This window comes from Xenopus tropicalis, chromosome 3, assembly GCF_000004195.4.
Source record: "Xenopus tropicalis strain Nigerian chromosome 3, UCB_Xtro_10.0, whole genome shotgun sequence".
Taxonomy (NCBI): Eukaryota; Metazoa; Chordata; class Amphibia; order Anura; family Pipidae; genus Xenopus; species Xenopus tropicalis.
Window position 1 is genome coordinate 75,634,707 of NC_030679.2, and position 14,879 is coordinate 75,649,585.

The window sequence follows — 14,879 nt, forward strand, 5'->3', positions numbered from 1 at the left end:
GTTTTAAACTCCTGTGTTTATAACTCCACTTACAGAGCCCCACTAACTCCTGTGTTTAGAACTTCTTTTACAGAGCCCCACTAACTCCTGTGTTTATAACTCCACTTACAGAGCCCCACTTAAAGAACAATCACTTACAGAGCACCTACCACCAGAGCAAGCTCCACTGGAGTGCCAGTAGGTCTATTTATACAGTCTGTCCAGGTGAACTAATCAAACCCCACCCACCTCAAACTGAGGGTAAATACAAAGGAATGTAACTTCTGGCAAACCTGCTGTAAGCCTTATAGTTCACCAAACTTTGTAAATTATCACCAAAAACAGCAAATACTTTAAAAAAAAAAAAATTAAACTCAACAGTTAATAAAACACAAAGATTTTGAATTAAGTTAATAAAAAATACTTATCCCTTTTTTGTTGAAGTAAGCCAATGAATTGGATGTATTTTTTAACAAATCTGCTAAAACACTTCCTCCTCATCACCCCATCATATGACTTTTCAACCTTCTTTCTGGAACCATTCCCCCTTAGAGGCTTTACTTTTCCTCTGTCTCCAGCTGAAACCCAAGCAATGAAGAAGTACTTTCAAGATAATATTCAATGTGGGTCCAAATGGCCATCTACTTCTTCTCTCTTGTATTAATTAAAGGGGCCTCAACAAGATAACTATAAATCCCCTATCCCTCATCACTGAGGTGTTTGACAAATTGAAAGGGTTTTCACTAAACCAAATCTCCATGGCACCTATAGAGATGTAGCGAACTGTTCGCCGGCGAACTAATTCGCACGAAAATCGGGTGTTCGCAAGTTCGCGAACTTTTAGCGATGTTCGCAATTTTGGGTTCGCCTTAGCTGGAGCCAAATTTTGACCTCTCACCCAGAGCCAGCAGATACATGGCAGCCAATCAGGCAGCTCTCCCTCCTGGACCACTCCCGGCCCACACCCTTCCATATATAAACCGAAGCCCAGCAGCCATTTTACATTCTGCCTGTGTGTGCTTGTTGAGTTAGCATAGGGAGAGAGCTGTGCAGGGGTTTGAGGGACAGTTTAGGTAGCTGACTAGTAATCTACTTTCTACTGCTCTGTATGTAGCTGCTGTGGGCAGCTGTCCTGCTGATCTCATCTGCTGTAACCCAATAGTCCTTGTAAAAGCAGTTTATTACACAAGTTTAGAAATGTAGTGTGATTTCTGCCCTTTACAGCACAAAACGCACCGCTGTGTCAACAACGTATTTTTCCGAGAAATTTTTGCCCTTGATCCCCCTCCTGCATGTCACTGTCCAGGTCGTGGCACCCTTTAAACAACTTTGAAATCAGTTTTCTGGCCAGAAATGGCTTTTCTACGTTTTAAAGTTCGCCTTCTCATTGAAGTCTATGGGGTTCGCAAAGTTCGCAAAAGTTCGCACTTTTTGGCAGAAGTTCGCGAACGGGTTCACAAACTTTTTTTGTGAGGTTCGCTACATCTCTAGGCACCTACAACTTGATTCAGATGCAAGAGGGGGATGAGTGAAAGATGGGCTTTAACCTGAGATGGCCATAATGAGAATAAGTGCTCCCTCTATTGAGTAAAACATTCTATCTACGCTAAATTGAAAAATGATTTTTTGGAGTCCCCAAGATCCCCAGGCTCCAGGAATAAAAAGGCAGACACTCTCTCTAGAAGTCTCATTCCTGAGTATCTTCACAGTGAGGACAATGATGCTGATGACACTAAATTGTGCAAAACTATAAGTTCCATGCAGGATACTGCCGCTTTGCAGAACAATTTGACAAAATTGGAAAACTGGGCAGCAAACTGGAAAATGAGGTTCAGTGTTGATAAGTGCAAAGTTATACACTTATGTAGAAATAATATAAACACAAACTATCTACTGAATGGTAGTTTGTTGGGGGTATCCTTAATGGAGAAGGAACTAGGGGTTTTTGTAGATAACAAGTTGTCTAATTCCAGGCAGTGTCATTCTGTGGCTACTAAAGCAAATAAAGTGCTGTCTTGTATAAAAAAGGGCATCGACTCAAGGGATGAAAACATTATTTTGCCCCTTTATAGGTCCTTGGTAAGGCCTCACCTTGAGTATGCAGTGCAGTTTTGGGCTCCAGCCCTTAAGAAGGATATTAATGAGCTGGAGAGAGTGCAGAGATGTGCAACTAAACTGGTTAAGGGGATGGAAGATTTAAACTATGAGGTTAGACTGTCGAGGTTGGGGTTGTTTTCTATGGAAAAGAGGCGCTTGAGAGGGGACATGATTACTCTGTACAAGTACATTAGAGGGGATTATAGGCAGATGGGGGTGTTCTTTTTTCCTATAAAAACAACGCACCAGAGGTCACCCCTTTAGATTAGAGGAAAGGAGTTTCCATTTGAAGCAGCGTAGGTGGTTTTTCACGGTGAGGGCAGTGAGGTTGTGGAATGCCCTTCCTAGAGATGTTGTAATGGCAGATTCTGTTAATGCCTTTATGAGGGGCCTGGATTAGTTCTTGAACAATCAGAATATCCAAGGCTATTGTGATACTAATATCTACAGTTAGTATTAGTGGTTGTATATATAGTTTATGTATTTGAGTGTATAGATTGGTAGGTGTGGGTTGTGTGTGCTGGGTTTACTTGGAAGGGTTGAACTTGATGGACTCTGGTCTTTTTTCAACCCTATGTAACTATGTAACTTGGGTTCATTGCCCAAATAGAGGACTTATTCTGCAAGTGCCTGGGTGCATACTAAATTGCTTTGCTGATCTGATCTAATGGCTCTGCTTTGCTTTTCTGACTATCCCTATTGCTGCCAGCCCCAAACTGTGGCTGAAATTGACTAAGACTCTCTAAACCCTTCGGATACCTCATTAGTGCTACGTATTGCCTACCAGTAGACTGCTTCCTCCTTGGTCCTAATTCCAACTCGTATCAAAGGTCGAGCAGGCCCTGACAGATTCAAACTAAGATATAATTTCAATATAAGTAATTTTGGTGTATTTTTGTAAGTGAGCCTGTGAAACACCAGCAGTGCCACTTTTCTTTGGTGAATATAAATATCCAATGTTTTTAAAGTTATTTGTAAATGTGGTTGCAATTTTGCAATTTTACTGCCAGAAGTGATGAACTGACAAACTATTTCTGTTTAATAATCTTCAAGCGGGAATGTCTGGGACTTGTTTCAAGCACAGAATATGTGTCAGTTGGATTTTTTTGGGTGCTGTGACAAATGGAAGTAATGACCTGCAAATTTAGTGCCGAGGTTGGCCCGAAACCTACCCAACCTGTTGGTTGAACGCTCACATCATTAACTGGAACATCTTTCTTTGCTTTGTGGATTTAGAGCTTTTCAGGGTTTTTTTGTGCTGGTTTTTGTGTGACAATACAAAAAAAGTGCAACAATAAATGCGATTTTCACATTTTTTTCACATCTTTTTTCATTCCTGCTTTTGCATTATGGATCTTTTGATAAATGATGGACATTCATTTACATGAATTTATTTGTTTCAAAAAAGTATAAAACCACGAATATCCAAATGTTTGTAAATCCCCTCCCCTTCATTTTTCCCAATGGCTTGCACACATCTGTCCATTACAGAACATGCAAGTCATTGTGAGAAAAGGAATCTTGGCTTGAGGGAAACTGATGAGAGCTAGACAATTTCAGTGGTACTGTACATGTAGTCGGATCTGTAGTGAAGAGACTATCAAGGGACAGATACTGCAGTTAAGTTACATTTAAAAATACATTGAAATCACTGGAACTTTGTAAATTATGTACAGAATATTAAAATATTGCTTAGAATTATATTCCTTACATTAGATCATTCTGACACCAGAAAGAGAAAGCAAGTTACATTTTCCTTTATAACTGAATATGCCATAAGAAAGGTAATTTTAAAGAATCCAGTCAAATTCTAAATGCTGATTTTATTAATTTTGTTGTACAGAAACATTTGCAAGTCTGCATTGCTCACAACTGAAGGATCCTAATGGGGCCTTTGCTACATGCCACTCTGCTTTGCCTTATGAAACCTACTATGAGGTATGTTGAAGAACATGAGTTCAGCTTTTAAGGGAACTGTGAAATGTTTTTTTTTTATATAAACTTAAGCTCATGGTAATATGGAGCTTTCTAAATACAATCCTGTAATGTTTTTGCAGTAACCAAGTTAACCTTTAGTCTTTCCCTCTATCTCTCTTTCAATCTCTCCTCATGAAGCTTTGTGTCGGAGTCAGTCATTTTGAAATAGCTAGCTTTTAGGCAACATTTATGACCAGCAATGGCAGTGTGTGAAGTGCAATTTCAGACACAATCCCCATGTTATTTCTCACACTGCAGTATTTTCCCCATAATTTCAGTTTAATTGCGGTGATCAGGGATACTTGCGCCTGATGCAATTGTGGTAATGCATCAATATTTGTGCAGTTACACTTGCACTTTAAAGTTGGTACAAAAAAGACCAGCTTCAGGCATTTCTATCTCTTGCAATCAAAATAGCCTGTGTGCCTAATTCTATGTGAGAATTCTGAAGCACAACAATACAGAATGCAAGCAGCCCCTGGGTATGCAAGCACTTGATTTTTTTAATGAAGAATTCTTAATGCACAACTGCACTTGTAGGAAGACCCCTATTATCAAGACATAATTTGACCTAAAAAAACAGTAAATAAAAGAAGGTGGAAGAGGGACATAACATATTGAATACACATAGCTACACAAGCCAATGTAAATTACTAGAGATAATATACCAGTCCATGTGGGTCAGTGAAAAGTACATACTGAAACAGAGATTGCAGTGAGGTGTGTAGTTTCTCTGTTTCAAGGCATAAACATTTAATGGAATCATAAATAAATGTTATACTCTGTTTCAACCATTCATACCAATTTGAGATCATTATCCAGAATTTCTGGGAGCTGGGGTTTTACAGATATGGCATCTTTCCATAATGTAAAGCACCATGCCTCAATACTACTAAATGCATTTAAACTTTAAAAACACAATAAGATTGTCTTTCCTTCATCATAAATGCATGCTTTTGTAGGGAACCCTGGAATTACCCCCAAGCTGGATGTGACTGCAGTTCCTGGGTTCCACTAGTGGATTGCATTAATACGTGCTACTAACTGGGGGGAGGGGGGGGCGACCAAAGGGTCTGATTCCTCTAGTATAGAAATCCCCCTTCCCTAGCTGCGCTTCTACTTGTGAGTGGCAGGGAGCTGGGGGATTCAAGTGGGCCCAAAAAGAATAAATATAAACATTTATAGCTTTATGTACAATAATTATGTTCTAAATAAATATTATTTTATATTGTGTTATAGAAATGCATGCATTTGACCTGTGTAAGTCAATACATGACTACTAGCATGTGCACAGAATTAAAGAATTATGCCATGGCCTGTGCTGAAAAAGGAATCTATATACGTGACTGGAATAATGAACTATGCAGTAAGTTTGAAGTTTCAGTGGATTAGCACTATACTTATACTATTACTATTTACATATTTTTTTTAAAAAAATTGTATTCATTTTACTCTTTGCTGAAATACCCCTTGCCTGTTTGACCACTCCTCTGGGTCCTGATTTTGTACTGTGCTTCTCTTCCGGTTTTGACCTGGCCTGCCTGACGCCGACTCTAATAATCTTCCTCAGTCCTTTTCTAACGATCTGGTACTCTTGCTTTCCCAGAACCTTTGCCTTGGTTCTCTCACTTTAAGACCTGGTGGTACCTGAATAGTGGCGGGTTCCATCCGAAGCAAAAGGTGGTTGTTATAGGCAGAAGCATGAGCCATGACCAGGACCTTGGCAATTGTTCTGGGTTTTGGGTTACCGATTGTGACAGGCACTAACACTCACCATAAAGGTTTTGCTTTGCGATTCCTTTCCTTGCTTACAAGGGGTATATACTGACCTGTATACTTGTTAAGCAATGTTTTAAAGATATTCCATTTTCCTTCTGTGTTTAAAGGACATGTAAACCCCACACACAAAAATGTAATCAGTGAACAGCCTCTTTGAAATATTTCAATACCTGCCACTCTGGTTGTCCAGAGGTTAATAATAAGGCTGCAACATCTCCTTAATCACTTAGATTTCCTTCTCCTCCTGTAACCCACTCGGCCCCCAACCTCAGGAATTTGCTTTGACTTCTGGCTTGTGGGCATGCTCAGTTGTTCTAAACTCAGATTACTAAACATGCCCCCCAGTCTAGCAGCCAGTAAAGAGATGGCATTGCTGGTTCCCATAGAAACTCAGCTCTAGCTGTCTGCTTCAATTTATTCTCCTGAGCTCTGCTTTACCATTACAGTGCTCAAACAAAGCAGAACTTTTATCAGAGAGTTCGGCCTGTGTGAGCCTGTATTTATGATGAAATGTATACTGAATAAGGGTCTTTGTGTGTGCATGCTGTTTGCAGATTTAAATGTATCAGAGGAAAAATTGCCACCGGGTGAAAGCTGCTATTTGCTTTAGGGAAATGAGATGGTGCTGGCAAGAGTAGGGGATATATGCAGTACAAATAATGCCATTTGGGTGGGCGAGACGTGCCCAACTGATATACATTGTAGGCAAATGTAGGCTTTACATGTCCTTTAACCCTGTGAAAAACCTTTCCCAGTTGACACTTTGCAGAGATGCCCTTATACTGGCAAAGTCTGCATGTCTAAAATTGAGTGTTTTAGTTTCTCCCTTATAGCGCTGTCTCTGCAGCATTATCTTAAAGGAGACCATATTGTGACGTTTAGGGAGACAGTGGGAGCTTAGGGAGCTAAATGCATGGCTAAAGTCTTGGTGTAGGAAGGAAGGGTTTGGGTTCCTAGAGCACTGAGCTGACTTTTTTTGGGGTACAATCTATATAGCCATGAAGGATTGCACCTCAATGGAAGGGGGTCTGCTGTGCTAGGGGAGAGAATGGTTAAGAGACTGGAGGAGTATTTAAACAAGGGGGGGGGTTGGGTGAGCTAGAGGTTTATGAGAAAGCTAGTGTATACGGGGCAGTGGGACTAGCAAAGGGTTGTGGGGGAGGAGGGAGGGGGGCATATAGTTTATCAGATAAGGAGGTTCCATTGTTACAAGGGAAAAGACTAATATTCACCTTAGCTCTAACTCTCAGTTAACTAATGTAAATATCAGAGGGAGGTGTTGTAATCTCCACTGCATGCTCAGCATTGGATTTCAAATCTGGGCGCTCCGAGGCCACCCCCCCATTCGCAACCCCCCCGCTCAAACTAACCTCCCCCTGCCACACGACTGCAATAAAGCATGCACAGGCATTTAAACTCCCATACAGAGCAGTGGGGAGAAGTCCCCATTGCTCCGTATGGGAGCAAAATGTCAACATTTTGTTGCGGCGAGGTGGCATGCCGCCCTTAAATTTGTGCCGGCCTAGGCCCGGGCCTTTGTGGCTGGCTAATGCACAGAGCTTGTCAGGGAAATTAGGAGAGTTGCAGGCTATATCATGTATTAAATATTATGATTTAATTGGTATCACTGAGACCTGGTGGGATGAAAAATGTTGCCTCTTTATAGGCAATATGGCTATATTCTTTAATTGCCCCCTCTCCTTTACACTGGGGTCCTCTTGGCTTATGTAGATGCCTGGTCTGGGCTGAAGTGGATGTCAAAGAGGACCAACCTAACAGAATAAGGACCTATCTAGTCCTACAACCCAGAAACTGTGACTTTGTGGAGTATGTTGGTGCTTTATAAATACATATTATTTATTATAATAATTATCACTGACATCAATAGCATTAGGCTCAGATTTTCCATTCATAAATGCAATTTCTTAAAAAAAACTGAAATTGAAAGTTTGCAGGGATCTAATGTTAAATTTGTATTTTTTTCCAGAGGAAGAATGTCCAAACAACCAAGTTCTTGATTACCACTATGTATCTTGCTATCAAACATGCTTTTCATTATCTTATGGTGACACATGTATTCGTGAGGGAATAAAGACATCAATATGTGGATGCTCAGAAGGACTATATCTCAGGGCTGATGGAGTCTGTGTGCCTAAAGAAGATTGTGACTGTCACCTTGCCTATGGCACATTAAAAGCTCAAGAGCCAATTGTAATTAATGAAAGAAATTGGTAAGTTTGTATGTAAGGTAAGTGACAAGTAACGAGTTTACACACAAGAATCAAGTTGGAGAAAATATCCCTGCATTATATTTATATGAATAAAAATGGACTGCAGGTAAGGAAGGGTGATTGGACTGTGACCATGGTATAGAAAAAGGGCTAGTGTTTTTGTTTCTAATTTATTATATGCTTGGGCATTATAACATATGACTGAGAAAAGAGCTAAGGGAGGAAAAACGTGGGATAATAGAACCAACATAGGATAAAAAAAAAAACAATTTTAAAGAATGTGGGCCAAGCAAGAGAGGGGTTGCTCTGTGCTGTGTACCACTAGAAGGTACTGTATGCCTACATATTGTTTCAGCTAATACATAAATAACCCTACTTTTTGGGAGCTTTTCATACTTCCTAAAAGCAAACACTATAGGTATCCTTGACCAGAAAAGGGCAGTGTTGCTGACTGTCTGTGGCCCTTAAATTTGCAGGTGTTTCCCACTCACTGCAGCAGCCTCCCAAAACAATATGAGGAGTTACTAGAGATATTAAAGGCACATTTCTCTCCATAACCATCTATCATTATACAGAAATTTCACAATAGAAACCAAACAGACAATAAAACCATTTCTACCTATACTGCAAAATTATGGTGCTTAGCAGAGAACTGCCACGTTAAAGAGTTGCTAAATAATATGAGTCCAGCCTCAAACTTGCAGCTGTGCAAGAAAAGGCCATGACAACAGAAACTGCTCACTCACACACTAAGAACATTTATTAAACAGCAACCAGTGTACACACCATACATAACCACCAATCAGGGAAATTACATTTATTTTATGAAAGCAAATCAAAAGATGATTTTGCAAATTTACCATTATTTAAACCATGTATAGGTCATAGTGGTCAGCATAATCACTCTGCCCTTTTAAGAATGGTGCATGTTATTACTGAAAAAAGGAAAGCCTAGGCATGTATTTGCAAAGCAAGGTTTAATCAGGAAAAGCAAAGTAATTATTCAGAGATATCACCAAAAAAAATTCTAAATGAATACAGGGGCAAGTCACAGGAACAGAGGTCAAACAAGCAATTACCATAATAAATTCAGACTTATTCAATAATCTGTTCCCCCATATTTTCAAAGCCAGTGTGCACACACCGGGATTAGTGATGAGCGAATCTGTCCAGTTTTGCCTGAAAAGTATGGAGAGTATGATAAAATTAGCAAAACGCGTCCATGACATTTTTTGATGTTAGACTGACTTTTTTTGAAGCAACCATCTTTAACATGCTACGTGCAGCCAATCCAATAATTGCAAGCATGAAAGGTCTTGCAAGGAGTTGCTGGCAATCATGACATGCGCAGAGAACAATCGTTTGAAGACAAATGTCTGACACTCACACCAACTGGCAGATTTTATCAATAAACAACTAAAATTTTTAAACCTGGCTGTCACGGTCGGCACCCTAAACCAGAACTGATGCCAAGTTCCCTTGTCTCGGCTCGACTTCACCAGTATTGTTACCGCCTTTGGCTTCGGGAGGAGCCCTCAGCTACTCGGATGCCACCTGGACTTAATGAGGGGAACAAGGCGAGGAGTTCTGGCAAGCAAAGGGGCACAACTGTAGATAAAGTCAGTTAGGCCGAAGATTACGGTACTAATAGGGTTAAGCAAGTTCGTCGTCAGGCAGGCTGGGTCGAGGCAGGCGGAAAACAGGGATTGTCAGACAGGCAAGGGTCAACCAGATAATCAAGCAGCGGGGTTAGGCAAAATCGGAGTCAAAAGTACAAGCCGGAGTCAGTTACGGATTTCAGAATAGTCAGGAGCAGGCTGGGTCAAAACAGGAGAATTACTAGCAGGAATACAGGAACAGGACCGCACAAGGCTCAGGAAGGCACCAGGAATCAAATCCTATCACGAGCACTGAATGTAAACAAAAATCCCTTTAAATAGTTTGAATTTCGCGCCATTTCGCGCTGACGTCATGACGCCAGCGTGCATGCGCCTTTAAATTGCGGAAGTGCGCGCGGGTGCACTTAGGAAGGAGCCGGCGCAGAGGGAGAACGGCGCGGCGGGCGTCCCCGCCGATGGCAGTGCGGCGGGCGTCCCCGCCGCGCTGGTAAGTGTTTTATTACACTGCCCGATGGATTTTGGGGACGATAATGTTGGGTGGATTAGTGGGCCGACGATCGTTCGCACACCATCAACTATTCGATAACTTAACAATAGTATCGGATTGTTCAGGAATCGGTCGTTTGACAGTAAAAAATCGGCCGTGTATGGGGACCTTAAGTCTCTTGTTATCAGGGGTTTATCAATTAAATGGTTATTGGTTTTATCAGCTCTTTGGGACCAAGAAGTTACAAAAACCACTGAATTTGTTAAGTGCTAGAAATAACAAAAACAATAGATTCAACAAAAGTGTGGTCAGCACACACACTTAATAAAAGGGAAAATTAGAGCGGCTAACAGCTTTTTCTGACTTGCATACATATGATGTGAAAGTTTGGGAACAGGTTGGGGTGGGATGGTTACATGCTGCTCTCTTCATGGAACTAGCACTGGAGAACTCAGGTAGTGGTGTATGCATCCAGAAAGTGCAAGTCTAGGTTTTTGCTAACCTCCTAAGTCAATTGAATTTTTCTGGCAAGGTCTATTTGCTGCCAGAAATGTATAGTGTTGTGGTTTGAAAAGTATTCCAATATCTTAGACTAAGAATTGGATCTCATTTTAAATAATGGACCTTTTGGCCCACCAGCAAAAACAAGTAAAAATGTTCAAGGTAACTCTGGTACTGAGTCAACTTATCAGTTCTTTCTTAATGTCTTTGTTCCACCTGCTCTTTGCAGTAGCAGACGGTAGCCCCAGCCCCATTGGGGGTTTCATAGTCAAGTAGCTATGTTCTGTATCCTATTCAGAGAGACAATTCTAAATCAGTTCTAATATGTAACTGAACCAGTGTAAAAGAGTGTCTGGTCATCCCATTATATATATAATGTGATCAGCAAAATTCTTTGGCAGGCATGGATTTGTGGCAAATTTCCATGTTTCGCCATTGGCAGATTTTTTTGCGAAACGGGTGCAAACATTTGCCACAATTCGACAAAAAAAGTTGCATGGGCAAAAAAAAATTATGTGCAGCAAAACAAATGATATGCATCAAAACAAATTGTTGTTTGTGTAAAAAAAATGGCGCCCTACAAAAACTTGCATAATTTTTCGCCATTTCGATTGCGATGTTTTTACCGGAAAGGGACAGATTCGCTCATCACTGTATCTTTAATTATATGCAACCTTATAAAACTACTTCTTTGCCAAATATACTGTAGTATTTAACAAATGAACATGTTGTTAATATCATTTTATGCTTTCATAAAATAAAATTTATTTTTATCAGCAAATTAACTGTCACTTTAATCCTATTTTAGCGCATGTATTAATGGTCATGTACAATGTCCTATGGATGAAAATAATACATCAGGTATGCACTTTGAATTTTTGCAAATGTATTCTGTGCTGTTTATCAATGGAAACGTTGATAATTTCCTGTATTGGGATATACTGTATCAAGTAGGACTAGCTGCTCAAACTGTTTAACTAAAGAGTTGTTGTTATTAAAGGAGAACTAACCCCCCCGGTACAAAAGCCCCCTTAACTGACTTGCATTGACCCTCCTCACCTCTTTGCCTATAACTTTGAAAAGTGGCCCTATAGAAAAACCCAAGCTAAAAAAGCAGAGCAGCAGAGCAGCATAGCAGCGTACCTGGGTGCCACCTTTTATTCATTAAAACATGCTTTTTGTCCCACTGCCGATACAGACCCTGTTTGAGCATGCACAGTTGGGGATAGCCGGGAATCAGCCCCAACTGAGCATGCTCAAACAGGGTCCAGGGGGTGAGGGGGATAGTTGCAGGGCAGTTAAGGGGGCTTTTGTACCTGGGGGGTTAATTCTCCCTTAAGACCTCAAAATAATGAAAGCTGTAGAAATGTAGGATTGCTTAAGTCTTAGAATGTCACTTTAAGCTGAAAAAGTTAGTATTAAGTACAAAGGCCAGAAGCAAAAACCAGTTCCTGGACATTTTATGTTAATTTGTCATCCAAAAGACTGCAAACACATATCCACCCAAAGGGTAAAGTGTCCAAGACAAAAATCCACATAGATTCTTTCCTCAAGAGTAATAGATACCTATTACCCCCACTTCTGGGGGGGTGGTTATGTACAGCATGGTGTAGTTTTCTAGCTACATACTGTGGTGAAAGTTTGGTGCACATTTGACAACCTTGTTCTCTCTGCTTGCTCTTCCATTTCCTTGTTGGCTACAATATTCTATATATACTCTTGATTACACAATGCATATCTAACTGGTTTCAGGACATGTTTTCTGTTCACACTTTGACGCACAACACTATATCATCCTTTTTACAGTGCATAGAAGGCTAACATCATATATCATATTTTTGATTGTACTACACTACTCTAGGAAATTCTCACTAATTATGTCATGGGTGACACAGACTGCATGGGGTGGGACTAATGACATCAGAGTCTGTGTGCTTTAGTTATTACTGGGGTATTTCTGTGAGTATTCCTGATGAAGGCTCGAGTGGGAGCTTAAACATTGGACATAACTATAACCACCTGAGCACCCATGCATTGCTGGTTTGTTAATGAAACACAGAAAAAAATCACCAGTGCTTGGTCTAACCCACGCTGTAGTGTTGACCAGCTGCTAGAAACACTCTTGTGCCAAAGCTCAGTCTAACCCACATTCTGGAGTTGACCAGCTGCTACAAACAATAAAAGGCCATTATTTGTACACAAAAAGAAAGAAAAGATTTCCAGTGCAAAAAATGAGGTGTTAGTTCCACACTTTACCCAAAATATGTAAGCTCACGTGCCACTTCAAGGCCCCTCATTGGAGTCCTACACTTCCTATCAACATTATACAGTAAGTTTGTGATGCAATTAAAATCAAGTCCCCCAGCAAACAATGTGACTAAGTAGTAAGACCATGTTGCACCTACCCTTAGTTTAGAAGATCTAGAAAGCAGGGAGCTTTTAAGCCCCAGCTCATCACAGACTTATAATGTTAATAGTCAGTGTAGGGCTCACGTACAATGAGGGGCCTTGAAGTGTTATGTGAGCTTACATATTTTGGCCAAAGTGTGGTACTAACACTTTTTAAAGGTAAACTGAGCACTGGCAATCATTCTTTTTGCTGGTTTGTTACCTGTTGGGCATCAGTTTTTTTATTCATATACATATATTATTATTAATTAATACATTATTATTAATGACCTGGAGGTGGGCATAGACAGTACTGTTTCTATTTTTGCTGATGACACTAAATTGTGCAAAACTATAAGTTCCATGCAGGATGCTGCCGCTTTGCAGAGCGATTTGACAAAATTAGATAACTGGGCAGCAAACTGGAAAATGAGGTTCAATGTTGATAAGTGCAAAGTTATGCACTTTGGTAGAAATAATATAAACGCAAACTATCTACTGAATGGTAGTGTGTTGGGGGTTTCCTTAATGGAGAAGGATCTAGGGGTTTTTGTTGATAAAAAGTTGTCTAATGCCAGGCAGTGTCATTCTGTGGCTACTAAAGCAAATAAAGTGCTGTCTTGTATAAAAAAGGGCATTGACTCAAGGGATGAGAACATAATTTTGCCCCTTTATAGGTCCCTGGTAAGGCCTCACCTTGAGTATGCAGTGCAGTTTTGGGCTCCAGTCCTTAAGAAGGATATTAATGAGCTGGAGAGAGTGCAGAGACGTGCAACTAAACTGGTAAAGGGGATGGAAGATTTAAACTATGAGGTGAGACTGTCGAGGTTGGGGTTGTTTTCTCTGGAAAAGAGGCGCTTGCGAGGGGACATGATTACTCTGTACAAGTACATTAGAGGGGATTATAGGCAGTTGGGGGATGTTCTTTTTTCCCATAAAAACAATCAACGCACCAGAGGTCACCCCTTTAGATTAGAGGAAAGGAGCTTCCATTTGAAGCAGCGTAGGTGGTTTTTCACGGTGAGGGCAGTGAGGTTATGGAATGCCCTTCCTAGTGATGTGGTAATGGCAGATTCTGTTAATGCCTTTAAGAGGGGCCTGGATGAGTTCTTGATCAATCAGAATATCCAAGGCTATTGTGATACTAATATCTACAGTTAGTACTAGTGGTTGTATTTATAGTTTATGTATGTGAGTGTATAGATTGGTAGGTGTGGGTTAGGTGTGCTGGGTTTACTTGGATGGGTTGAACTTGATGGACACAGGTCTTTTTTCAACCCTATGTAACTATGTAACTATATGAATGCACCTTTGGTAGTGTATACTGGTACTACAGGATGTACTTGAGTCACTTTCTTCTGTAATATTAAATACATTATTCGTAAACCCACAGTCACTTTGCCCGCCATAGCTCCTTTAGAAGGTCCTAATGAGGACCAAAATGTTTGACTTTTGTACAATGTTTTCCCACAATGTAAATTAATCTGCATTCACAGGACTGCAATGATTTTTTTTATTGTTAGCCAATATAGGTATGATTTCTACAATACTTTTGTATTTGTGTTTTTTTAATGTGGAGCATACTAACATTTCGGCTAATGGAATAGCCTTTGTCAAGGTGAATCAAGTCAAAGTGTAAACTTATTATACATACATGAGAGGGCGGGAGAATAAGGCTGTGACATCATATGACATCACCAGAGTGAGACACAGCATGCAGAATGAAATAAACATAAAGTATAATAAGATAAAAAATAAAACAGAATGTAGCAAAACACACATGTTTTGTGGGTACAGCTTCCTATGCGTAAGATTGTTCAC

At 40.3% G+C, this 14,879-nt stretch overlaps 1 protein-coding gene across 1 annotated transcript in view; it reads left to right on the forward strand.

The window, feature by feature from the left end:
- The window catches only part of muc19 (mucin 19, oligomeric), a 107,861-nt gene that overhangs the window by 41,539 nt on the left and 51,443 nt on the right, over nt 1-14,879 (forward strand). The window contains exons 15-18 of the mRNA XM_031898207.1: nt 3,920-4,014; nt 5,293-5,419; nt 7,820-8,063; nt 11,479-11,531. Of these exons, the coding sequence (XP_031754067.1) occupies nt 3,920-4,014; nt 5,293-5,419; nt 7,820-8,063; nt 11,479-11,531 (519 nt within the window). The remainder of the gene's footprint in view (nt 1-3,919; nt 4,015-5,292; nt 5,420-7,819; nt 8,064-11,478; nt 11,532-14,879) is intronic.